Raw genomic sequence first — 26,944 nt, forward strand, 5'->3', positions numbered from 1 at the left:
AGGAAGGGAAGCCAAGGTCTCAAACACACCTCCTGCTTCCTCCCTCTTCACTGGCTCCAGCACCCGCTGCACCTATAAGCCAGGGGCTGTGCACTGGCCTCAGCGCTGGGTCATGCCTGCCCCAGAGGATGTGGTGGGATAAGAGAAAACATCATCTTCCCTCCCAGTCCCACCTCAGTTACCACAGCACCCTTGATACTTGCTGTGGGATCTGGCTCCCCTGCTCCCACAGGGCTGTTTGGCCACGGGAGCAGGCTCATTCCCCACAGATGCCAGTGGCCCAAGTGGCCTTGGCTGAGTGGTTTGGGACGCCCCTGCGCCCCTATCCCCTGGCACTCAGAACACCGGGATCTTGTCTCTGCGCACCACGTCCAGGTCATCATCCAGGGTCAGCAGGACCTGAGGAGGAAAGCATGAGGCAACTTCAGGTTTCGCTGGCCAGCCCACAGCTGGGGAGAGTGACCAGCTCCTGACAGCATCTCATCACATGGGGGTTCCACCTGGGCCACATCTCCGGCATGTACAGGAGTCACTACAGCAACCCCTGGAGCTACGCCAGATTCATTTTGCTTCTGTAATGCTCCCAGCAAGTCACTCTGGCAGCACAGCTGAGCAGGTAACCGTGCCTCATATATGATGGAGATGCTGCTTGTAAACTGGTCCCTCATCACTAGCCTCTGGAGAGAGCCATCCAGGAGGCAGCAGGGTGGGAATTGCTTGACCACAGGTCAGGCATTGCAAGAGGCCAGGCAGCTCCTTCACAGTTTGCACCTTGTGCAGCTAGGGTTAAGGTTCCCCTTTTTTATTTCCCCAAAACAATATGCTCTGACCCCATCACAGGGGATGCCTCCACCTTTGCCACCACACAGACCATCAGGCCTGAAAAGAGGTTCTAAGTAAAGGAGCATAGGAGCCAATAATGGAAGTGACAGAAAGCTGAGGACTGAGGTAAGCTCCACACCAGTGACCCTACTGCCTGGGTCAAAGGGGGTAGGGTCCCTTCCTGGGAGGTCCTCACAAACCTGTGAGAGTGTTGGTCACACCAGCAGCCCCTCAGCTTCCCCACAATAGCTCTGTGACCCACAGCCCTAGAGGGAATTTGATGCCAGGGAGCAACAAGCCAAATGCCAAAGCCTGATCCCACTGTGAAAGGTGTCAGGAGGCAGAGCCAAGCGAAGGAGTTGGGCACTTCTGTGGGGTCCTGAGGAAGCCACAGCTCCATGTGCACAGAGCAACGAGGAGGAAAAAGAGAGCGTGAGGCCATAGAGCAGAGTGGGAGGCTCAGCAGGACTCACCAGAAAGGAGAAGAACAAGGCAGCCGCGGAGAGGAAGTGCCAGACGTCATGGTCATCGAAGAAGCCCAGCAGGATGCAGGGCCGGTTCTTTTCCCGGGACTCTGCTGGAGTCTCCTAGGGGAGCAGGTGAGGGGTCAGTACCCAATAGCCACTCACACAGCAACCTTTCTGGCCATTTTGGACCCTCTGGAGATCGCCCTGTCTTTACTCTCCATGCAGAAGTCAGGAAAAAGCACAGTGCTGGCTGGACATGTGGTGATAGCAGGGCAGGATTAGACCTGGAGATGGGTCTGGGGCCACAGCCCATGGCTGAGGGTCCCTCTGGTCTCCGCATCTGAGGTCCTGCACAGCACAAGCTGCACAGCCCCCACACAGCTTCCCATGCTCCCATCCCAGTCTGCTGGAGGAGTTGAGCCCTTTCAGCTCTCCAGGAGCAGCTCAAGACTCTTCCCTGGAGTATCTTTTGTGTAAAACGAACAGGAAGGAAAGGTGATGAAATAGAGATGGACAGAAGATCAGTGAAAGGAGAACTTTACCTCCCAGCTGCTGAGGGTCTGGAAGAAGAAGTAGAGGGCAGCTGCCCACACCACTGCTGTGGCCACAATGCAGAACATAGGGATGGGCAGGAGCTTCTCAGAGCTGCGGAGCTGCAGACAGGGAAGTAGCCTCACATCATGCCCTGAGCCCTTCCCAGGGTCTGGAGCCATGCATAGGACTGACATGCCAGCCAGGACCAGATGCAGCTACAGAGGGCTAGCCACCCCAGGGAAACACAGCCCAGCCACCCTGAGATGGCTACACAGCATCCCTCCCCGACACCAACACCTCGTCCCATGCTTAGCCCCACAAAGACCCTTCCACATCCCTCTGCAGCACCACAGGAACACAAACTACAGCCAGAAAATGATGTCCATCCTTTCCCCTTTGAGACAGGTGCCCCTGGGACAGAACAGCTACAGATGCCTCCCTTTACCTTCATGATGATGTAGAAAGCCAGATACAGCAAGAGGTTACAGATAAAGATCCCCAGTATGTAGGAGGCGAAGTCCCTGGGCCGATACACCAGCCCAAAGACGGCACTGAGAAAGAGGGAAGAAGGGATGTTAGACAGCACCCGCTGCCCTCCAACCACAGGACACAACAACACTGCCACAGATGCCCAGTTCCCTGGAGGAAATGCACTGTTTGCCTCTGCTCCCTGCCAAGCAAATTTGGCCACTGGCAACCCCTGAGAGCAACCAAAGACCGCAGAGGACAGGCAGTGGCACTAGGTTGCTTCCAACCCACAGCCAAACACATCTCACTCAATAGGAGTTGCCTCCAGACCTGTAGGTTTAGCAGAAGGCATGTCCCTGAGAAGCACCTTTTGGTGAAAAGCAAGAGCTCTTCACAGCGATTTTAGGTCTCATCCAAGAGCTAATCCCTCCCATCCACACCGATACCACTGAGCCAGGCTCTGTGATTGTGACTAACAAGTGTCTGTCAAATCTCCTGTAACTTGACTGTGCCAGAGACCTCCCAGCTACACAGAAAGCACATGTACAGCACAGTGCAACACCATGGTACCAGACCAGCTATGCCTCACATGGCTCTGTAGTGCTGCACTGCATCCTGTGATAGCCTGAGGATGTTGGTGCTGTTCAGCCTGGACAAGAGAAGCTGCGTGGAGACCTCAGAGCAGCTTCCAGTGTCTGAAGGGAGCTACAAGGATGCTGGAGAGGGACTCTTCATCAGGGACTGTAGCAATAGGACAAGGGGTGATGGATTCAAGCTGAAACACGGGAAATTCAGGCTAGATGTAAGGAGGAAGTTCTTTACTGTGAAGGGTGCTGAGGCACTGGCACAGGTTGGCCAAAGAAGTGGTGAATGCTCCATCCTTGGCAGTGCTCAAGGCCAGGCTGGACAGGACCTTGAGCAACCTGGTCTTGTGGGAGGTGTCCCTGCCCATGGCAGGGGGTTGGAACTAGTTTATCTTACAGTCCTTTCCAACCTAGACCAGTCTACAATTCTATTCTATGATTCTATGGATCTGACAACCATCAACACTCATGAGATCAAACTTCTTGCCAAAACATGTCAGAGAGGCCCCAGCATAGGATTATTGCATAGACACTGTTGCATTTCCCCACCACTTCAGGTCACCAGGTCACTACAGAATCCTGCTGCCCATGTGTACACAAGACATCAACACCCCAGTACTCACAAGGACCAGTTGACCAGGTTTCCAACAATGAGCAGCACCATCCTGTCCTGGGAGAGAAGACACTGATGATCATATGAAAGCAGAAGGAAATGCACAAAGAGGCTTCTGCCTCAGAAATTCATATCATTATGTGAGGATTTGGAGTCTGGCTCCTGCAAACACACATGCACCTGGCTCTTAAGTCTGCTCTGCAGGAGATTTTTCCAGATGGAAACTACTCCGGCCCTTGCAAACCTGAAGAAAGCATTGCAAAGAGGAGACTAAACATCTGAAGAAGCACAAGCCTAGCACTTAATAATCAGCCCCAGTAGGTTCTGCAAAGCCTTTGTTTCCACTATTCTTCTAGCAAGATTCCTTCCCTCCCACCATTTTACAGAAAAATTATTGCACAGAGGGAGGATGTGCTTCAAAGACGCAGCAGGGGAAGCTTTGGAATAACATCCTGCACATACCCACAGGGCCTGTTTTCACCTATCTCGTCATTAGCTAGGGAAGCCCTGGAACTGCAGCAGGCAGAGAGTTTACATCTGCGGGGCATGTGCATTTATGCTTACAGCTGCTTTCATGATGTAGCTCTTTCAGGCCAGCCAGGCTTGCTTTATGCCTGAGTGCACCAAGTTTGCTTGCAAAACTTGGGTTAACACTTATTCAGAGATAGGAGAATAAAGAAATTTGAGAATATATAAACAGGATGCTCATGGATAAAAACTTCATTTAGCTTCAAGCCTCATTAGCACTCTGCGCCAAAAATTAAGTCATCGGTAGGACACAAGGTAGCAGCTACCATTTCTTACCTTTTTTTGCTGCCTGCCCTGAGGTGCTGTAGAAATAGCAATAGCTGTTGCTTAAGCCACTGAATAAAATAGTTACTGCCTTCCCCAAAGAGGGAAGCTCTGTGCGCTGCAGAGCCTCATAGCCGTTTCTTTGAACATTGGTGAAAGCAAAGAAAGGAATCAGGGAGCATCGTTTCTCAAACAGCCACTTCTCTTTCCTGTGCACATTGCCTAGAAAGTGAGCAACTGCTGAGAGAGGTGCCAAGGTGAGCAATCACCTACCATATACATTGGTCGACTGCAGCGCTGGATACAGTCTGTGTACAGCACCATTACTGCCCGTCGAAACATCCCCAAGTCTGTCAAAGAAGAGGATAAAAAGCCAGAACAGCCAGTAGAGTGAGCTCTGAAATGCCTATGGGGGAAGACACAGACACCCGCTAGCTGACAACAGAGAACCCAGCCTGTGGATGGTCAAGGTGTCAGCAGATTCATTTCTTGCCCTTTGGGAGCAGAAGGAAAGCCACCACAGGATGTGGATAGCATGTGGCCAGAAAAACAGGTAAAGCTTTGCAACCTCATCTCTGGAAGAGAGATGTCTGTGCAGGACGGGGGAAAAATCACCTTCCATGGAACAAGCTGCCAGAGCAGGGAAACATCAGGAACAAATCCCACAGCCCTGAGAGTCCTAGAGGGCCAGAGCAGACTGAAGACACTCTTGCTCTGAAAATCACTGCAGAAGCTTCACTGGAGAGCCACCAGGGGCAGTGGGATAGATGGACATGCATACACACACATGCCACAGATGTGGAGCTTGAAAAGGCTCCTGCACCAAGATCAGAGCTCTCCTGTGCTATATCACTCCTTTCCTGCCAAGGAACAGGGCTGGCAGTGCTGCTAATAAACTGACTTTGCTGCTCAAGAGCCCACCTCAGGTGATACACACATCCCCACACACATACATGCATCCCCAGCTGCTACACCCCTGCTCAATCCATTCAACAGAGAAAAAATGAGAGCTGCTGACAGTTACCTGAGTCAGGGCCATCTGAGGCAGACAGGAGCAGAAGAGGAAGGAGAAATATGTTTGCAACCAGAGCACAAGAGCCAGCTTCCCCACCAAACCCTCTTCCCTCTCATCCCATGACAAGGTTTTATGTAGCTCACTACTCTGAGCACAGCACTAGGGAGAGCTGTAGCTGAAAGGCAGGCGCCCTCAGAGCCCAGCTCTTCTGCCACCACAGCGCAGACAGGTCCTGCTGACTTCCATGGGCCTGGGAGGCAGCAGCACGAGCACTTCAGAAGATGCCAGAAGAGCATCAGATGGATAAAAGGACAGGATAACCCAGAACACAAGCACAGGCCACGGGACTGTGCTCACAGACACGCTGCACAGGCAACTCATGCAGGTGAGGGCAGGAGGCACCTGCACACCCGAGAGCAAGCTGGTTCCGTCACAGCACTTACCAATCTTGAAGCGGCCCATGTAGTAGATCTGGGTGCTGAGAGCCAGCGAGGCCAAAACATGGATTATTGAGAAAATGACCCAAAACCAGACGTCATTTTTCCCAAACACCTGAAAGCAAAGACACATTAAAAGCAAATGGAGCTCAGTTATCAGCAGGTTAATCCTTCCCTGTCCTGCATCATTGTGGGCTATTTGACAACCTTATTGAATGTGGAAGAGAAACCCCTAATATTTCAACCTAATCTATAAATGCAAAACAAAGTTCAGAGAAGCAAGAGGAGCTCAGCATTCTAGAGAGGAGACCATTCTTTCTGAACACACCTTCAGTCAAAGACAGCAGCTCGAAAAGACAGCAGCTCGAAAAGACAGCAGCTCGAAAAGACAGCAGCTCGAAAAGACAGCAGCTCGAAAAGACAGCAGCTCAGAGAAGCAAGAGGAGCTCAGCATTCTAGAGAGGAGACCATTCTTTCTGAACACACCTTCAGTCAAAGACAGCAGCTCGAAAAGACAGCAGCTCGAAAAGACAGCAGCTCGAAAAGACAGCAGCTCGAAAAGACAGCAGCTTTCTGAAAGAAAGGCCCAGGGAGCAGAAATGGAGGGACCCCCAGGCCAGACAAGTTCTTTCTGCTGAGCTGGAAAGGAGCTGGATTTCTACAAGGCTGTCAAGGAACTAAACATTAACAAGGGCACTGCAACAGGCCAAAAAGCACAAAACTGCTCTGCAGGCAATTGCTCCACACTTTCGCTTTAAGATCTGGAAGTGACCTACAAATGCAAGTTAATGCTATATTAAAACCTTAATTTTCCAGTTATACATTAAGGAGTCCAGAAACTCAGGTCTGCCATCAGGCTGTCACCACACACTCCCCTCCCCTGGGGCACAAAACTTGCCTGAACTTTTTCTTTGGTGTGGGAATCAAGCAGAAAAGCCACCTCTATATGAACGGAGCAAGGGAAACAAGCTCCACTGAACAGCTTAAAAGCATCCCACAAGAAAAGATAACAGCATCCCATAATAAAACCCCAGTGTTTTGAACCTGGGTGTGCAGATCTACCATAGCTATCAGGAGATTCTTAGAAGGTCCCAAGTTCACCAGTTTCTTCTGCATGCCTTATCGGACAGTCTCCTACCCAGAGGCCTACGCTCTAGCTGCTACTTCAGAGCAGCTGAATGGAAATGAGTCCTTCAAAAGAAGGGAAGCAGAGACCTCCAAGGCAAAGCACAGGTTGGGGATTCAGGCAAGCCCAGCTCAGTACTTGCAATGCTATGAGCAAATAGGCAAAGCCCTGTACAAGTCTGACCTGTCCATGACTACTGGTGCACAAGAGCAATTCTGGTGACTCCTTCTGCTCCAGTGCCCTTCTCTAGAGAGGTCCAGCCCAGAAACCTGCCTGGAAGCCTCCAGGCCATTATTGTAGCCCCGCATGTCCCCAAAGGAAGGCCAACTGCAGAAGCTGTGCCTCCAAGTTGAGCCACCACACAGGACACCAGCTGCATGCTTCGACACAGACACCCTGGATGCATGAATTCTTCCTCTTAAGAAGAAGGGCATGTGGTGGTCAAAGCCCAAAAAGGAGCCCAACTGGAAGAAACTGCTCTGTTCTTTCCCTCCCTGCAAGCCCAGGGGAAGGAAGGAGGGAAACACGGAGTATCAGAAATCCAAATGCTAGCAGCTGCTTAACACGCTCTTATCCTACTCTGCTGCTCTCCCCAGCCATTTGCACACTTAAGCTTTGTTCCCAGGCATGCCATCTCCTTCCCAGACAAGCAGGTAGGTAAGAGGGATTCATACCACTCCAAGGACGGCCAGACAGATCACCACAGCAAACGAGGCATAGGCAGAGTAGGCACTGGCATTGATGTCTGGGTGGCGGGTCTGGTAGAGCTTCAGCATGCACAGTCCTGCGATCATGTACATGAAGGAGGTGTCTGTGGAGGGAGCACAACAGAGCAGTTAAAACAGGTACTGCCAGTAGGCTGAGAAAGCTGCTCCAAGTGCTTATAAAGAAGTGCAGCAGCAGGGCCAAACCCAAGGCTGGCAGGCACAAAGCCCTGATGCTGCATTATGTGGTACAGCACTTGGTGCTTTGCCATCTTGCAGCACACGCCCCATGCTCTGGGGCAACAAAAACTAAAAAGGCTCAAAATAAAGGCCCACAGAATGTGCCCACAGGGCAAGGAATCACAGAATGGTTGAGGTTAGAACAGACCTTTGGAGGTTGTCTGGTCTAACACCCCTTGCTCAAGCAGGGTCAGCTATGAGAGGGCAGTGTCCAGCCCCCTTTTGACTATTTCCACAGAAAACTTCACAACCTTTCTGGACAACCTGTTTAGTTTTTGGTGACCCATTTTCCTGTGTTCAGATGGAGTTTCCTGCATTTTAATTTGTGCCCACTGCTTCTTGTTCTGCCACTGGGCACCACTAAGAAGAGTCTGGCTCACTCATCTTCATTCCGTCTCCTTGGGTATTTATGCACATAGACAATCTCCTTGGGTATTTATGCACATAGACAAAAACCAGCCTGAGTTTTCTCTTCCTCAGGAAGCCAAAGGAGCCCACAGAGTGAAGTTTCCACTGAGATGGCAAACAGAGGCTTCCTACGCTTGAGCACTTTGCCACTCAGGCTGTGTGCTTACTATCTTCAAACACTGAGCTGCAAAAGGGAGATCTTGCCAGCAGTGCACTACCAGAGTCCCAAGGTGCGCAGAGGAGGCTGAAATGTGTTAGTCCCCAGCATCCAAAGCGTCACTGCCTCCTGACTGAGCCCTGGAACAGGCAGACTCCAGGGAGGTTTGCAAGGGTAGAGGGATGTGAAAAATGAGCAACTCAGTGGGAAACAAAGCATGCTAAATCCTACCTCCAGCTCAAAAGCAGGAAGGAAACTCAGCTTACCAAACTGGAAATTGGAGTAATTAGGGCAGACATGATAACAGGCACTGAGCACCCCTTCCATCATTAGAGCAATGCCCATCGCATAGAAGAGACCAAAATGCTTTGGAATCCCATAGTCCTGGAAGAGAGCAGAGCTGTATAGTAAGTACCCTGTACCATCACTGTCCTGATGTCAAGCGAGCTTCCACTCTCCACCACTCCATCCCTCCTAACCCCTACACACATCCTTCAGTGACCAGCACAGCACAGTGTGTGCTGTATGCAACCACAGGCTCTGCATTTAGTCACACTGCATAGCCAGGTGAATCTACAGGCAGCAAACCCAAGCCAATCACACAGAAACTTCTGGGCTGGAGACCTCAGTGTCTTGGTACTGACATCCTGAGACTAAAAAGTCTCTTCTATCTCTTCTCCTGTACCTTGTGCCATAATACATCCTGCCCAAAATTGAGAGCACTGGGGACCCAAAATAGCGGCCTTGCTCTTGTGGTCAGTAGGGGGTTAAAAGCACCTGAGGAGCAGAGCCCATCAACCCAAGTGAGATGGCATCTCCATCACAATCTGGCTGAGATCTCATCTGAACATAAGCAGCAGACCCTTAAAACTGCTAAGGCCTTTACTTGGTACCAAACCAGTGAAAAATGGAATTGTTTGTCCCCAGAAACCACCAGCACCACTGCCCATGGGGCTGCAGATTTCTCCATCCTCTCCCAGATGATACTGAAGCAAGCTCTGGCTACAAGCAGCTTTGCTTTGGAGCTAGAGGCAGCCACATTCTTCTGGGTTATCATAGGCAGCTCTATTACCTCTTGCTACCAAGAATGCAAAGAAGGAACTCGTGATTGCATAAGACAAATCAAACATCACTTTAAACAAAAGCATCTTGGGACACTCCTACTGTTCCAGTTCCTCCACAGTAAGCACTGTACCACAGCCACAGGAGTCATTCCTCTACTCATCTCCTTGTCTTTGCAAGCCCAGGCTGGGTCACTGAGGCAGTATGTACATACTGTAAGCAGCCAAGTACTGGGGTGCGCAAGAACATAAGCATCCCACTGAGACCCTTTTCCAGGCTTGGAAAAAAGAGGAGGATTCAATCCTCCAGCAAGGAAGGCAAATGGAAACCCACTGTGTATCACTCTGGTTTTCGAGTTCTCCCTGTCTTTTTTCCCTCCACTCAGCCCCCTGCAGCCATGCTTCCTACCAGTGTATAGACATCTTTCATCTCCATGGCACGACGGTGAAGAATGTCCCTGCGCAACACAATGAGCAGGAAGAGAAAGCCCAGCAGCATGTGGCCCACATTGCTGAGGATGTTGTTGAATGCACTGCAGGGAAAAAGAAGGTTTATGACAAAGGCAGAACAGCAGCAGGAAGATGAACTCTGCACAATGATAAGCTGAAACCATTTTGCTCCCCCCTCACCATCCTCCACCTCAGCAGCTACCAAACACCTGCCAGCTTTACACCCTGGATGGCAACTTTAAGTTGAGTAGTTGACTTGCAGAGGAAGTGTTAAAGCCATTGGGGCAAGATTCCCAACTATGAGCTTTCTTTGCACTCCCACATTAGTTCAGAGGAATGCTGCACTGTAAGGTCTGATCTGAACTTCTTTGCTGTTCCTTGGATACAAATTAGAGTGTCCAGAAGAGCATGGGAGCACCTCATTGCTGTGCCGTAGGTTTGCTATGAGAACCCACGTGCCATCTGATCCTGGATGCATGTGAGATTGCTAGGAGAACCCATGTGCCATCTGACCCCGGATGCATGTGTCTCACTGCAACGGAAAGCCACTGCTGAGCAAGAGACCGCTCGGAGTCCTAAACTCTCAGTGGTCTTAACACTCTTACTGTAAGCCTGGCAAGGATAAAATCCTGACCTGGGCTCAGCACAAACTCTCAGGAGGCATGAGACAATAATGCAGTGACCACAGGGCTCACTCACCTCAGCACCCCAAGGGGATGAGCACACAGAAAGTTGTAGTAGCAGATGTCCTGATTGCCTGTCACATTCACTACCTGGACAAAGAGGAGGTGACAGACCCGATATTAGCAAAGCCTCCTTGTTCTCTGGGGTTTGCTTCATGCAAACTCAGAATGTACACGAGGTGTACCAGGACACAACCTAGCTCTAACACTGGTGGAGGGGGGTACCAACATCTGCAAGTGAAGCTTTTAGGGGGTAGACAATATTGCAGAGGGGCTGGACTAGATGACTTTTGAAGGTCCCTTCATAGAATCACAGAATGGTTTGGGTTGGAAAGGACCTGAAGATCATCCAGTTCCAACCCCCTGCCATGGGCAGAGACGCCTCACACTAGACCATGTCACCCAAGGCTCCCTCCAACCTGGCCTTGAACACTGCCAGGGATGAACCATTTACCACTTCTCTGGGCTACCTGTGCCAGTGCCTCATCACCCTCACAGTAAAGAACTTCCTTATATCTAACCTGGACTTTCCCTGTTTCAGTTTGAACCCATCACCCCTTGTCCTATCACTACAGCCCCTGGTGAAGAGTCCCTCTCCAGTACCCTTGTAGGCCCCTTCAGACACTAGAAGCTGCTCTGACGTCTCCACACAGCTTCGCTTCTCCAGGCTGAACAGCCCCAACTTTCTCAGCCTGACTTCATATGATAAGATCTTGCCACAGGCCACAAACCTGATAATGGTCTTCAGAGGAAACACATTTTGTGCTCTCAGCCCCACCACTAATAGATCTGCTTGCAGATACCTGAGTAACAGCAGGATAGCAAGGGTGGGGAGAAGGGAGGAGAAATCACTCAAATCACAGCAAACCCTACTCGCTTTCGGTTCTCTTTTAGAGATAACAGCAGATTTCTCCTGCCTCTAAAATGAAACAGGCCCCAAATGAGACATCAGATGAGCAGGAAAGCCAGCTGCACTCCCACTTCCCAAGCAAAAATAGCAGAACTGCAAGCTTGGCAAGCTAAGCCCCAGTTGACACAGAGCAGAGAGAGCAGCTAAGGTACACTGCTCCTCAGCCTAGCAGGATTCCTGGGTTTCACTGTGACTGTCATCCTTAACACCATGCAACCACAGAGCAAGTCTAAGGACAAGAGGACCCAAACAAGGGGGACAGACAGAACCCAACGCACCGTCTGGTAAGTGATGACGAGCTGGATGACTGGCAGGGCATAAAACACTGCAATGGTGATGATATTCCTGCAGAGAAGAGACGGTAGCAGCAGTTACACACACCAAAACAATTGGTGCACACCCAGGACAGATCCCCATAGTGCTTGTGGAGGAAGGTGTACACCTTGATGCCTAAGGGCACAGACCCTGCAAGCTTTATACCTCTGCCTATGATCTCCCGAAGCAGGAGATTAAAAAAGCATGAGGCAAATGCTAAAGGCACAAGAAAAAATAGCATTTGGACCACAAGCTCATGTGTTTGAGTGCCCATTTCTCCCCTTCCCCACTATGTTCCAGCACACCGGTTGTTACCACACTTTAGAGCAATTATGCAAGCCAGAATCCATTGTCAGGATCATATGTGCACTGGTCCAAAAATATCCTTATTTGAGGTATGTGGGATCTGCAGTTACTGGTTGGAACAGGGTCAGAATGTGTAGTAGGGTGGTTCAAAGAATATTCTCATGTCCAAAGTGTGGTTCAGAAGAAGGGCACATGGGCAGACTTCATAACCAGATACTGGTTCCAGAGCTTGGGCCTTACCAGTTTGTCTTCTCCTTACCAGAAATAGATCTTGTATTTTTTGCTGACAATCCTTCGGTCCTTCCTGGACAGGTCTGATAGATAGAGGAACACCTAAAACATTAGTGGGAGGGGAAAGATCAAAGAAAACAGAAACGAACTAATGAAGACTACAGAAGTATTGGGACAACATGCAGCTTGGTGCTATTATTTGGACCATTTTTTACACAGTAAACTCAATGTGTCCTTTGATCCTATGGGGAATGAGTTCTGCAAAACTCTGACCTCCAGGAATGGCTCTGACCACACAGAGCCATGCAGGCTGGCAAAAGGAGGCATTTTGAGAGCTGCTAGCTTAAAGTCCCTCTTTAAGCATACACACTGCAGTCACGCTGCTTATACCAGATAATGACCTACTATTGCATATTATTTTCTCCTTATGCTGTTGCATCTCCTTGGACTTTCTGGGATATTCTGTGATTCTTCCTTTCTCAATAGTTCCCAATACATTCTAGTTTTCCATACTAAATTGCTCATTTCACCAATACACTCAGCACAGCAGGAAAACTTTCTAGACCCTGACAAAACCCACTAAGCAGCACATTCAGCTTTATTAAATTTGATCTACCTAAGAAAGAACCTGAAACTTAAAATTCCTGGCAACTGACTAGTGCTGGTCCTGGCCCAGGTGTGTCCATGGCCCAGCACCACGCCACAACTGCGGCGTCAGCCGTACCTTAGTGCGGATGATGTTCTTATCACTTTCAATCTCTGGCATGGTGTCGAAGTCACTCTCCTCCTCCACAGAGCTGTCTGTGTCAGAACCAGCCCGTGGCCTGCCTTCAGGGGAAGAAAACTGTCGTCCACCACTGGAGCTTGACTCATCTGGAGCAGAGTGAGGAGAAGGAAACGGGCAGGGTAAAGGCTAAATCCCTCTGTGCACAGCAAGAAGCAAGCTGCCAAGCTCCCAGCCAGCCCACTGCTCATCCTAGCATGAGCAGAACAGAAGTTTCTTCTTCATTTCCCAAATGCTTTTAAAGCGCTTCCTTGGGAACTGGGGAAGAGGGATAGGGTGGTGCTGAAGCCCTCTATTCCAGGACTTAAATCCTCCTGAATTTTTCCTAAACCTCATTAAGTATCAGCTCTGTGTTTCTTTGTCAAGCATCCAGAGATATCACACCTTCACAGTCTAATAACTGGATGACATCCAGAGTATCAGGGCTGACTTTACACCACAGTGAACAAATGCATCCTGAGCAAGGACCAAAAATTACACAGAGCTGCTCTCCTCATTTGAGCAGCTGCCTCATGCTGCCTTGGATCTGCATCACCTCACCCTGCAACTCAGGGCCCCAAGCCATCAAATTCAAGGATTATGCTCAGAAGTCCACAACACTGAGCTATTCAATACCAATCCCTCCAAAGGAGGGAAAGCAGTTGTTAAGGATTAAGAAATACTCTGGCAAAGGAAGGCATTGCCCATCATCTCTGATTAACAGGACCATTGAGAGGTTGTCTTCCTCCTCTGCTACCAGCTGTTGACAGAATGACATTATTTCTCCCCTAATGAAACCACAATAAGCTTTGATTCTGTCTTGCCTTGCAGCACACAATTCTTCAACCTTCCAGTGAAAGGCATGGTCTCAAGGCAGGCTTGATGAGCTAATGACAGAGTCCTGGAAGCTTGGTTGGAAGGGACCTTTGTCAGTCCTCCTGCCTGAAGCAGGATTGCCACCAACACTTAACAGGTGAGTTATCTAGCTGAGATGAACATTTCCAATGACAGAGCCTCTCTGGGCACCTCTTCCAGAGATGTGCCACCTTTCTGATGTAGATGTTTTGCCCTAAAGTGCAACCTGAACTTCCCAAGCTGCCATTTATTTGTGTTTTTCCAAGTAGTTGAAAGCTGCTCCTAAAGCAGTTTGCAGTTTTACTCCCTTCTGGCCTTAAAGCACCTTAAAGTTCCTTCTCCTGCTCTAAGAAGAACCCTCCCCATGCCCCCAGTTCTGGAAGATACCATACCAATAGCACCATAGCTGCTCCCCTCAGGGGTGCTGGCTGTGATGGGGTGTGAAGACGTCATGATCCCAGATCCTGCCATGGAAGCAGACCCAAAAGGGACAATTAGTTTCACATCAGTGCTTCGAAACGGGTCTCTGAGGTGAATACAAACAGCTTGAAGAGCTGGAGGGCTTGGGAAAAGCATCATTTCTCCACACAGATGGCAGCATCTCTCTAGGGCCATACTGTGCAAAAGGGAAACCTCTGCTTTGCAATGGGAAGCAAGCCCATCCCTTTCAGCCTCCCCACACAGGCTGCCAGTTCGACTCACAGAAGTAAAAGCCTCCCTCCACCTCCCTGTAGGGATCATATTAAGGGCTGTAAGACATGGCAAATTCTAGAGCAAGTCTCCCAATACTCAGAGCACCCTTTTGAATTTCTAATTCTTCTCCTTCCCCATCTCATGCATTTGTCCATTCAAGTCCAAATTACTGCTTTCCTTTGACACATTCACTGTGCTGCTGGGGCTGTGGAGAGCTGGTCTGCATTTCAGCTTCTTCACCTGCCTCTCTAAGAAAGCAATTGAACAGCCCTGAGGAGCATCAGAAGTGGACAAAATGGCATGGACTGAGAACCAGAGGGAAGGCTCTGGCACACTGCAGCCCCCCACATGACACCCCTTCAGCCCTGAGATGGGATTAGCAGGATGCTGTTGTAGGTTGCCACAGGAGCAAGATCCACCTTCTACTCATCACCTGCTGTGCAACCCTCCCTTTCTCGTGGCATATTTTCCTGTTGCTTTAAAGTGCTCTGGACCCAGTTCAGGCACTAATTTCAGTCCCACCTCACAGTGTGCAAGTGAGTCAGCAAAGTAAATGTACCACACTAGGTGTGGTTCCTCCTGCTATTGCCTCCACCAAGTAGTGATGATGTGGAATGGGAGGTGTGCCATGGGCTTAGGAAAAAGTTAACCACAGAACCTGGGCATAAGGAGGGTAACAGGAGCAAAGGGGCACAGGGAGTTACAGGATATTCAAAAACAAAGGGCAGAGACAGATTTCTCAGCACCTCCATCCACGCTTTCCTGGTGGGGAAGGGGAAAGGAAATGGGAGCAATGAAGGCAATGAGATCCTGGAGTACTTTAGAGGAAGAGAAATTCCAGTGGGTGGGAAGGGGAGAAAAAAAAAAAAAAAAAAAAACCAAGAAAGCAAGCATGCCCTTGGTGATGTGGAGGACAGGGAGGATGCTAGTTACCATTTTAAAGGCATCAGTCAGACACACACCCTGCAGAGACACTATAGAGAAAGCAACAGCATGTGGGTAGGACACAGTTCCTCCCCACAGGAGACGTGGCTCTGATGTGCAGTGCCAAGCATGTGAAGGTGTCAGAGTACAAGGAATAGGACAGGTCACAGAAGGAGAGATGCCTCAGGGAGGAGCTGTGAAGGAACTGCACTCCTCTGTCCTGTCACAGGGCTGCTGTTCAGCACTCCTCCCTGTGCAGGAACCCTCCAGGTCTGTGCTGAGCACAGTATCTGTGCCCTGCAGCTTCTGCAGGAACTTCCCAACCACCAGAATTTAACTTGCATCTCTCTCCAGGGCAGCTTGGAAAGCAGCTTCTGAGCTGCCTTCAGCACAGGAACACTCAGCTGCAGCACCAGCAGTGCTCCCTGGGGCTCCTGCTCTCAGGCTGCTGAGGCTGTGCCTCCTTGTCTTAGACAGTGATCCCTTGTCACCATCCTGGAACTCTTCCATGGCCTCCAGCCTCTGCCAGGTCCCTTCAGTTTTCCCGAACTCTCCTGATACACAGGCCCTTCCCATTTCTCCAGTGTCCTAAGACCTGCTGTTGTCTCACAGCAGAATCCATCCCAAATGACTTAAAATTATAATATTTTTAAATACATATTTTACAGTCCCCTGCTCATTTGATTGTGAAGAAAACCTTTCACACACATTCCACATACAGGGATGTGTATGTGGATCTCAGTGGCTGAAGAATCCTTATGTCCCCAGGTCCTCAGCAGAAATATTAACCCAAGTAATGCCAGGTCAGAGTGAAGCTCCACTGCTGATCTTTTAAGTACAGCTCAGTTATACTAGTATGCTTATCTGGTGGCATGTAGCAGACCAGAGAGACTGAAGGAGCTGAGGATTAAAGAAGGAAATTCAAGAACCTTTCAATGCTGCCAAAAAATAACATCTTCCCTTTCCCCAGGAGAGGGGTACAAATGACAATGCCCTTAACATCACCAGTGCTTTGAACTGCTCTGCAGGCACTAAATATTTAAACAGCCTCCAACACTGCTCCAAAAAGCAGGAACTCCCAGTGCCCCCCTTCACGAAAATTTCCATCTTCCACCGGTAGCCTCTCAGATGCAGCTATGTTTGTATAAAGCAGAAATCTGCAGTATGTTGAAACGTGGGTGCAGCATAAAGTAAACTGAACCCAATACCACAAGTAAATACACAAACACCACTACCTAACTGTATCAGCCATTCACTCACTTGTTGAAATATTTCCAGGTAAAAACAAACTAAAATTTAAATTAAACTAAAAAAATTAGAGACCCTATGCTTAAAACAGGGAGAGGAAATCTTAAAGTATAAGAGCTGGCTAACTCAGAGTGCCTTACTTAGAAATGAACAGACCTGGCATCAGGAACATTAGACTATAGCCAGATCTAGCCAAGGCTTGCCCTTCCTCCACCCCTCTAAAAGCCAGCTCCTTGAGGTAGGGGGTCAGGACCAGGTTCAGGAGAGCCTGTTTCAGGTGCTCTTGTGAGGGCAGAGGAAGCTCTAACATCTTTTATTAACACCAGAGACTATGTGGTACATATACAGGGAAAAAGGCTTGAAGGGATAGAAGGTACTTGCTGTGCTGTTCATTTGAATCTGTCACACAAGGAAAGAAAAACTTACCATCCTCAGGGGACAGTCTCCCAGTTGAAGCCTTCCTCTGAACCCTGAAAAGGAACACACAGCACTTATGAGATAGCCAACAAACCCCACCACCTGCCAGCCATGGCAGGATTATCTACGATGCCAATAGGCAAAGATGGTACAGCCTCGAAAAACCAAACCAACCTGATATAAATAAACCATAAAAGAAACAAACAAAAGCAGTAAAAAAAGGAAAACACTGTTTGGACCAGCCATGGCTCAGCCATGACTGCGAGCCCTCCACTTTCCAAAGCAACAGAGGGGATTTTTACCCCCTCAACTATCCACCAGAGGCAGGACAACCAGTTAGATGACCATCCCATCCTACACTGCTCAGCATGGTGGGCCATCTTCCCAAACCCAACTCCTCTGCTCAGGGGACAGACTGCGTAAGAATCTACTGAAAGGGGAGCAGGATCTAGAGGTGTGCATCAGCACAATGCTTAAGAAACCAATACCACCTCCTCCAGTGCAGATGCTGAGCAGGGGAGGAGAAGAAAAAGCCATATACCAACAACAAAGAAAAAACAACAGCAAAAAAGAGCACACGCACTTCAGTAATTTCATTGATGTGTCTTGAAGAAAAGCCAAGCCCCTATCTTGAAATTCTTCCATTTCAGAGCATCGAACTTTTAAGATCCCCTCTTCTGCAGCAGCTGAAAACTCCTTCCCATTTTTTTCTGAGGAGTAAGGAGCTGGCTGACAAGTGATGCTCCCACAAAACCAACCTGTTATTTTATGAAAGCTTTATATGACTCTTCTCATGCCAACCTTTGCCTAGTAGAGCAGGAAAGTATGAGAAGGGGCCTCCCTCCTCTCAAGCCTCCATGCTTTGTACAAAGGATTTGCTAATTGGTTGTCATTGTCTACACAGGCAGCAGTGACTGATCCCAACAAATTCCACCATCCCCCACCACATTAAAGCACTTGCCAGCTGCTCCACCAAGGTTCTCATCTCTCATCCTGTGCTAGCTGTTACCCACACTACAGGGGCAAATCTTACCTCCCTTTTAGGCTACTGTCCCCTTCCTGTCCCTCCAGTCCTTCCTCTCATTCAAGAGGACTTCAAGGTCACCTCCAGTGAGCAAAAAGGGACTCTGGGGCAGCTGGGAAGAGTTTTGTTTGTTAATTCCCCCTCCTCCCCACCTTTTTTGCCCTAGAACAACCTGTCATGGTACCTGTGCCCAAGTTCACTTCAGATGCAGATATTCTCCTCAACACGAGCCTAGGCACCGAAGTCTGGGCAGGGGAGGCGGGTCAGGAAGGAAACCAGCACTCTCAGGACTCCAGGGCCCTGTTTGTGTCACTGCCACTTATTGCAGTACTCAGTCCAGCACTCTGGGAAGTACCTTTCCCCCACAGTGCTCTGGCACCCTGTATCACACTGCCATGATCCCCATCTGCCTGATGGTCAGTAGGAGCCTATACTGAGTAGTCATAGACTTCTTTGGATGCTCTGTTCAGATGCTTGCTACCCCACTTGCCCCAAACGTACTGCAGGGTGAGGCATCTCTCAGATGATAAACAGAAAGGTTGCTCTTGTAAAACCCTTCAACTCACCTGATGTAGTGCACAAAAGCAACAACCACTGAGCCCAGGTAAAAGGAGAGGAAACTCAGAAAACTGAAGAACATGGCCTGGACATAAACAGACTCTGAGGAAAGAGAAGTCATCAGTCAACTCAGAGCAGGGAGAGCCCCTCTCAGAGCCAGAGCTCCTATCCTGCTCTTTCCACCACCACCTGGTGACAACACCCAGCTCAAAACAGCCCTCCAAAACCCATCCACTTTCCTCAAGAGGAATTGCCAGAACCTGTTGCAAGGTCTCCCCCCATTTCTCCACCCCCAGTGCTAGTTGGTCTGCCCATGACACCACCCTGTGCCACACAGCAGCTCCTAGAAGGCACCAGGGCTCCAACTGGGTTTTGACTCCTTTGCTGATGCTTTCTGCACCATCCCACCAGAGGGCTGCCAGCCCAGCCATACCCTTCTACACAGAAGTGCCAAATACAGTTGCATTGCTCTGCCCAAAGGCACTGACTTTTAACAGAGGGCACAATCGTCACTTGAAGGTTCTTTGTCCGCTGCAGGTTCCAGGTACGGTTGACATTCCCTGTGAGATGTAAAGTGTACAGCAAATATAAAAACAAACACTAAATCTCTGGCCCTGATGTTAGTTCTCTGCACTTGCGAAAACACCAGCATCTGCCTTTTCACTATCATCTCTGTGTGGTTTTGCTCTAAACCTCACTCAGACTTGTCAACATACAGCCTTTCCTGTATGGTTTCCCTTCCTCCATATCCACAACCTGTTCAGATAAGAAATCCCTGCTTGACCCTTCTATACATTGCTCAGGTCTGAATGCCTGAATCCAAAGAGCATCTTATCTCCTATTTATCTTGTCCCCAAAGGGCACTTTCTCTCACTACAAGTACTGCGACACCATTTTTCCTTTGGCCAAAGCTCTGCTGGCAAACCACTTCTGTGCAGGTTGCCGTGCTAGTGCCTGGCTCAGTTTCAGCAGGGCTCAGCACACCCTGCCAATACAACTCTACCTCATCCTAAAACTATGAGCAAAGACACTCAGAATGTGCAAACTTTTGTTTTAGGGGTGAAATTGGGAGAGGGGTAGGAGAAAGGGGCTGTAGAGAGAGCCCAGTGTATCTGTTGGCTGCAGTCTTGCTTTTCATACAGGAGGAAGCCATTTGGCTTTGAGGATAGGAATGTCCCCACTCCAGCTACAGCCTCCACAAGTGGTGGAGACTTTGCTTTTACCACTGCCCAGGAAGTGGACACAGTGTTTTCTGGTTGGGAAAGGCAATAGATTTGTTCTACTGCCGTTCTCAACCAAAGAGACATTAAAAGCCTCTGTGAAATTATTCTCCTAAAATTACCATTTTTTCCAAAAAGCTGTAACCAGCATTTCCTGGCCACCTCCCAGGACTCCAGTGACTCCTCTGACAAGCACACAACCCTAGCAAGCCAGGCACTGTACCAGCAAGCCACCTCCTAGATTGGCCAAGACTTTCAACCTACCCAACAATATCAAGTTAATACTTCACTCTTCCTCACAGCTACTTGGAAGAGAGCCATACAACCCGTGTCATCCCATGTCATCCCACAAGAAGGTCCCAAAGGACTCCTGCTGCTCCACCAGCAACCAAATCTACCTCCCAGCACAACTCACCATGAATAGAAGAAGGCACAGAACCCCCACAGGCATAATCCTCTGGCTTGATGACAAATACAACGAAGAACTGCTCACCTGGAAAATCCTTTCTCTGCACAGAAGGATAGAAGAAGGCAGAATCCATGAGACATGAAGGAGCCTCTTCTTCCAATGCAAAGCAGAGGCAGTGCTCCCAAAGGCCAGAAATCGGGTTTTAGTCACTAGACAGGCACCAGCCTTATAGACACCTGCCTGTTCTGCACAGAGCTTGGCTTCTGTGGATGCTCCCCTTCTCCTTGCTGACAATAAGCTGACTGAGTTCAACACTACGCAGCACAGCAGTGCCACAGTACAAGCAAGCTAATATTAATGCATTTATTTACTTTAAGTAGTGCAAACCATCTACCTAAGTTTTGCTTATTATAAAGGCTCTACTACCACCACTTAATGGCAGAAGAGCCAAGGTTCAAACAGAAGGCACGTGGCTGCAGCCACTCTGATCTAGAACCTCAGCACAAAAAGCATAACACACCTACCTAAGCAAACATAAGCAAGGTTTTGTAGTAAAAGGTAATATGACTTCTTCCACTTATACCAGCTGATCTAAAAAGCAAAAGCTTACAGCACACCAGAATCAAAAGCAAGCTAGAAATGCAGAGGACAAACCAGTAAAACAGACCAACAAAACCAAAACCAAAAATAACCCAAAACAACAATACTGTGACAAATATCAGCATCTCACCTGCACCGTTATGGCTGCCTGCTTAGTCATAGACTGGTAAACACCGTTGAACTCCACGTTATGGTCCAGATCATACACTGGGCACTAAAACAGACACAACTAAGGGTTAAACCAGGGGCAGAACCTGAACTAACTTCACAGGGAGCCTGCAAAAGGACAGAGCAGAACAGCAGAAAAAAAGCCCTGCTCAGCATGACAAGGGGAACAGAACAACCAGGACCCATTCAGAAGTAAGGAAAGCTGCTCTGAAGACACCGGTTGTGGCCTGCACTCACTGATCTTGGCATTATCACAAAGGGACTGCAGTTTAATCCCAGAAGCATTCAGCCAGATTGATCACTCCATCATTCCCACAGGGCAGTGTATATGCTCAGCTGTACACTGGTTATGTCATGCTTTGCAGTCTGTACTATATGCCAAGTGCTTGCCTTCATTTTACTCTTTTCCACTCTCCTTAATACCTGGTAGGTTGAAAATCACCTGTCACAGTCTCCCCTCCTGCCCTTCGACCATTCAAACACAAGGATGTGGGCAGGAGTTGATGTTACTCATTTCTCTCCTCACCCCAGGTATTAAAGGTGACTGCCAGGACTTCAGAGCCAGCACCCAAGGCTGCTGCACCTCTGCGCGCCATCGTGCACCTCTGCCACCACCTTGCTGCTTCCAAAATGCAGGTCCTTGCATCATTAAGGGAGGTGGGAAAGGAATATAAATATAGGGCTACTCCCAGCTTCAAGCAACAGCCAACTTCCATTGCAGGGAACAGCTGATCTCCTGTTCCCATGAAAGGGGATGAGTAATTGCATAGAGAGGAAATAGAATGGGAAAGGAGGAGAGAGCTCATGTCTGGAAATCAGAAGCTCCCCATGCTGCCCTGAGCCAGGGGAAGGCTCCATCAAGGAAACAGCACTGCCCTCTCCCTCAGCCACCGGCATCTCATCCAACACCACTCCATGGAGACACAGACCCATGTCACAGTGCAGCAAGGTATTAAACCTCATGATGGGAACATAACAAATGCCCTGTGTACAGGCTGGAGAGGAACAGCTTGTTCATCTATTTGCAATAAAAATCTTGGTACAAGCTGCTTGAACTCAGCAGCCCTGTCTTTGCCTCCTTCCCACAGTTTCCATTCCTCTTTCAGAGGCTCTCTTCACCACCACCATACTAAGCTGAAGCTGCTCCCGGGTCTCTTCTCTCTGTTGGAGCAGAGGCCCCCTCACAGCAGGACACAGAGCTCCAGCAGGCAACTCCTTACCCTTCTCTGCTCAGGCTTACCACAATGTCCTGGACGGAGACAACGGAGCATGGGTAGACTGCATCAGACACCACTTTAATGATGACTGAATCAACATCCTGAGGAAATCTGTACAGAAAATACTGAGGAGAAAGCAGAGTGCTGAGAGTTATGGTCCAGAAATCACACTTGCCAAGAGCTTCAGAGCCTCCCTAAAGTACCTGCACAGCCCAAGCTGGGCTTTGGGCTTGGATGTGAAGGCCTCTCACAAAAATTCAGACTTCAAATAATAGGACCTTATGCTGCAGAAGAGCAGATTAAACACGTACAGACAACTATCCCCCTTACACAGCACACTGTTAGGCACAGACATCTTGAACATGCAAGATACAGCATAGTTTCAGCTCCCCTTAATCTTTTTTCCTACCTGATCAAGCTAAAGTAACTCCATTTTATACTCTACTCCATTCTATGTTGCTTTGAGCAATTTCCAGATGTTTCTATACTGCTAGCTATACTTTATGTGAAACATATCGTAAGAGTTTCTCTCAGATGGATTGACTCAAAGAGAGGCTGTGAGAAGTATTAGGTCAAATGCTTGAAACTCTGTCAAGTTTCCTAAATAAATGCCTGATATTAGTTTTAGGATTTAAGGGTTTTGGTTTTGAGGGAAAAGGGTAATGGGGGTTTTCTCTTATCACTTCAGCTTTGAAAAGAATTTAGCTATAGCTCTGAAAAAAATTGGGAGATGCTAACACCTGCCAATATTCCTACTTTTCTTCTGGGGGCAAGGAATGGTGGGTTTCGTGCTCCCATGGTTTGAGCAGGCCCACAGGACAGTCTGTGAGGTCAGGAAATGCCTTTCCCTGTCCCGGCAAAGGTCTTTTCAGATTTTTTTTTCTTCTTCCATTGGAAGTTTGATATACTACACCAAGTGGCTGCTGAAGAAGGAGGGGTTTGTGCCAGCAGGCAGGCTTGTCACAAGGGCTCCCATTATCCTACCTAGAGCCCAGATGTGGCTGTGCAGGCTCACAGCTGCAGTTTCCATGAGTGGCTGATGGGCACCTCACCACACCACAGAGGGGAAGCGATGCTGAGGACTGACACCAGCCACCTTCCTCCCTTCCTTATGGTCACCTAGCAGCCACAGTTGCCACCCCAGAAGCTACCCAGGAGCTCCTGCTCCAAACAGTAGCTGAGACAATTCCCAGTTGGAAAGAAGCTTCCTTTGCATCACATAAACCTTAGTGCTGAGCAAGGGCCAGCACTTGCCTATTTCTCTTCCCCCATCCCCTCCCCAGGAAGTAGGGCCCCCAACTGGAAGGGCAGGGAGAAGCAGTAAATCACACAGGCTTTTTCCAAGTTTGTCCATTTCTACAACAGCATTTATTGCCATCACCCCCACCTCCAAGCAGGGTCTCTTCACTGCTGAGGGAGCACCGGCTCCAACTACAAGTCCTTACAAACTGAAAGCTCACCAAGCAGGTTTCTCTAGGGGAGCACAGTTCTATCTCCACCAAGCAAGGACACTGGAGGCCTGAGCTCCTTGGTTTCCCAGGCGCACCACCCTTGTAAAGACATAGGTCCTTGTGGAAGTCACCCATGAGGACTCTTCTATCATCATCCTTTTAAGCCATGCTTATACCAGAGTACAGAATTAACGTAAGGGGCACTGAGACCTACAGTTCTCTGCTGCATAGGCTGTGAGTGGTATAAGCACGTCCAGGCAACACTCCTGACCTATACAACCACATCTAATTTTTCCTTCTGCCCTAAGGCATGAGCTGGGTTCCAGACAACAACTCCTTCAGTTGTTTTCTTGTCTTTTTCCAGTCTTACAGCTATTCCAACACACATTCAGATTTTGAATTACCTTTTTTTTTTTTCATTTCCCCCTGCAAACTGCTTAATACTTTGATATACAAACTCCTGAGCACTATAGGAATGAAGAAGCACCCATCTTCTGCTCTCTAACATCTGGTCTGTAATTAAAAGTCATCAACCTCATATTACTAACTGTGTTAAATAACAGACCAAAGTCACAAAGTTAATTCCAGGCCAGATCCTAAAGACTCAACATTCAAATTACAACATCCTAAGTAATGAGGGTTTAGAAAGAGTCACCACCATTCCCTACTGCTTCTATAGTATAAAATACAGCATGTAATTGCAAACCAGCTTAAGATATTTGACAGCAAAAAAGATTAGCTGGAATGCCTGGTAATAGGAAACCTAAAATTAAGTGGTGTTACTAACAGTGATAGCATAAACAAAACTGGAGTACCAGACAGCCTGGGTAAATTACATACTTCCCCAGTTCTAAGAGCTCCTGTATCACTATAGTTACTGCCAACAGCATTTTCATTCAAGAGAGAACTTGTAGTATCTGCAGGGCTACAAACACGGCTGCTCAGCTGGATGTGCTGAACACGTGTGTTCTCTTCTGAACTAATAACCAGGCATTTAATTTATCACCTCCCAGCTCACCTTGCTGCCACGAGCAAGGAATAGCAGTGTGAGTTCTGCTGTATCTTTAGCTTATTTATGTATTTATTTTTCTCCAACAAAGACTGTATCTTGGCAAGTCACACTCAGGCAATTGAACCAGCACTGGCTGGAACAAGATACTAGTGCACACCATCTCCTTTCCCATTAAGTGTAGCAGTCCAATGGCCTCTGGACTTCTGTACATTTCTGGAATTTCCTGAACTACAGACACTATTCGTTTGCTCTGGTCATGTTTTTTTTGTTTACTTAAGTGCTTTGCAAGAGGACCCAAACATACCCCTAGAGGTGCTGGGCCACTGTTACCTCTTCATTATATCCACAGAAAATCCAAGAGTAAAGAAGTTTCCCTGCATCCTAAGAGAAATGACCTAGTCATGTAAGGCTTTTGCTATCTCTTACAAAGGATTGCATCAACCATTTGGATGTGGTAAGACACACAGGACTCCTTACCTGGGGCTGGGAAGGGCTGGCAGTGAAGTTAAAGGCTTTGTTGGTCCTAGAAAAGAAATGCCATCATGTTGAAGTCTAAAACTTTCAGAGCTGGAACACACACAAAATACCTTTAGGTTAAGCAAAATAAAACATAATCGTTTTTTTTGTTGTTGTTCAAGGAAGGAAAAAGAAGGGAAGAGTCAGCAGATTAACCAAATCCCTGTAGAACAGATACATGAAGAAATTACATTTGTGTTCTCACATCCCAGCTTACTCAAGTTGGAAGTTCTCAAGCCTGGTGACTAGTAGCTCATACGCAATATTAAATGGTGCCATGGAAGCAACGTCCACAAATATGATCTGGTCAGAGGATCCTGTCTCAGGTGTTGGCTCAGAGGGACAGAGGGTCCGACTCACTTCTTGGTAGTTGTAGGTCCTCTGATAGCTACAACAGCCAGGGGAAGGAGGGAAAGGTAAGTTGGATGGAAAAGAGAGAGAAAGCAGTTAAAAAGTTGTCTGGCAGTTCCACGAATGACATAATCCCCTGCTTGCATAACTGAAATGCTAATCTGAAAGGCCAAGACCATTGAGCCTTTTATTCAGAGCTCAAACTCCACCTCTGTTGCATTTTCTGGTTTGGACAAGGGACTGGCCTTCCTCAACATTTCATTTCCCTCGAGGCTGCTTGCTTCATCTGCAGATCTAGCACATCTGCCATTTGCTGGAGGCAGAGAGAGCAACAACAGCCCAGGACAGCCACTGCTGTAACCGCCCCATGCATCAGGCAAAAGACTGCAGGATATCTGCTGCCAGGCACCAGGATTTCAGTGACAGGTTGAAGCTTCCCATCTCAGATGGTCTAAGGTACCTGCAAATTCTCAGTACTTGCAGCCTAATGAGCTCTGAGATTGCTGAAGATACAAGAGCAGCATCACTTTCACAAAGAAAACATTCCCAAAACAACCACCACCACCCATAATAGACTCAACTTCAGTGTACATGACGTGACAGAGGAAAGCCCTCATTCCCCAGAGCCACTGTAACACAGCAGTTAGGGTGCTCTTTTGAGAGCTTGTTCAAACCCTGCTCCAAACTAGAGCACAAGAACTACTTGCACACACCATGCACAACTGTGGAAGTGACAACAATGCCGTGTAGTAGATTCACTGACTAGCAATACAGGCAGATCCCCAGCAGACAAACCTGCTGCACCATGTACGTATTTGAGAAACCAAGAGACTTGGTTCTCAAATCTCAAATCAAAGAGATTTGAGAAAACAAGAGAAACCAAGAGCAGGCTGCCAAGTAAGAGGTTACCTACCAAATCCTGATCTTCCTATGTTCAGCTGACAGTAAGCAAGCATGCTTTGCAACCAAGCCCTGTGGTCTACACAAGCAGCAAGATGTAGTGCTTGAGGAAGGCTGATGAGGGATAGAGCTGGCAGACAAGTGCGTTACAAAGAAAAGACTCTAGTACTTACAGGCCTCGAAAAATTAGTGGGACTTGCCATGACAGGACTCCCTTCTGTTGGCGAACTACAAACAGGACAGGATACTGGAGGTTCTCAGAGCTGCTGTTCACATACACTCGCACTGCATTGAC

The 26,944-nt window shown here is 48.4% G+C and overlaps 1 protein-coding gene across 1 annotated transcript; it reads right to left on the reverse strand.

Annotated features, from left to right (window-relative positions):
• Positions 1–336: 336 nt before the first annotated feature.
• SIDT1 (SID1 transmembrane family, member 1) lies at positions 337–26,944 on the reverse strand (the record flags this gene model as incomplete). Its single annotated transcript, XM_010023178.1, has 25 exons — positions 337–399; positions 1,296–1,409; positions 1,832–1,942; positions 2,269–2,374; positions 3,499–3,545; positions 4,554–4,630; positions 5,305–5,319; positions 5,739–5,847; positions 7,533–7,669; positions 8,634–8,751; positions 9,838–9,961; positions 10,578–10,651; positions 11,750–11,816; positions 12,352–12,425; positions 13,048–13,196; positions 14,334–14,405; positions 17,233–17,276; positions 18,814–18,907; positions 19,294–19,365; positions 20,441–20,534; positions 21,165–21,248; positions 22,443–22,544; positions 25,360–25,405; positions 25,616–25,786; positions 26,823–26,944. Coding segments are annotated over 25 exons (2,286 nt in total), but the record flags the coding sequence as incomplete, so codon positions are not given.

The sequence above is a fragment of the Nestor notabilis genome, unplaced genomic scaffold (assembly GCF_000696875.1).
Source record: "Nestor notabilis isolate BGI_N333 unplaced genomic scaffold, ASM69687v1 scaffold12551, whole genome shotgun sequence".
NCBI lineage: Eukaryota > Metazoa > Chordata > Aves > Psittaciformes > Psittacidae > Nestor > Nestor notabilis.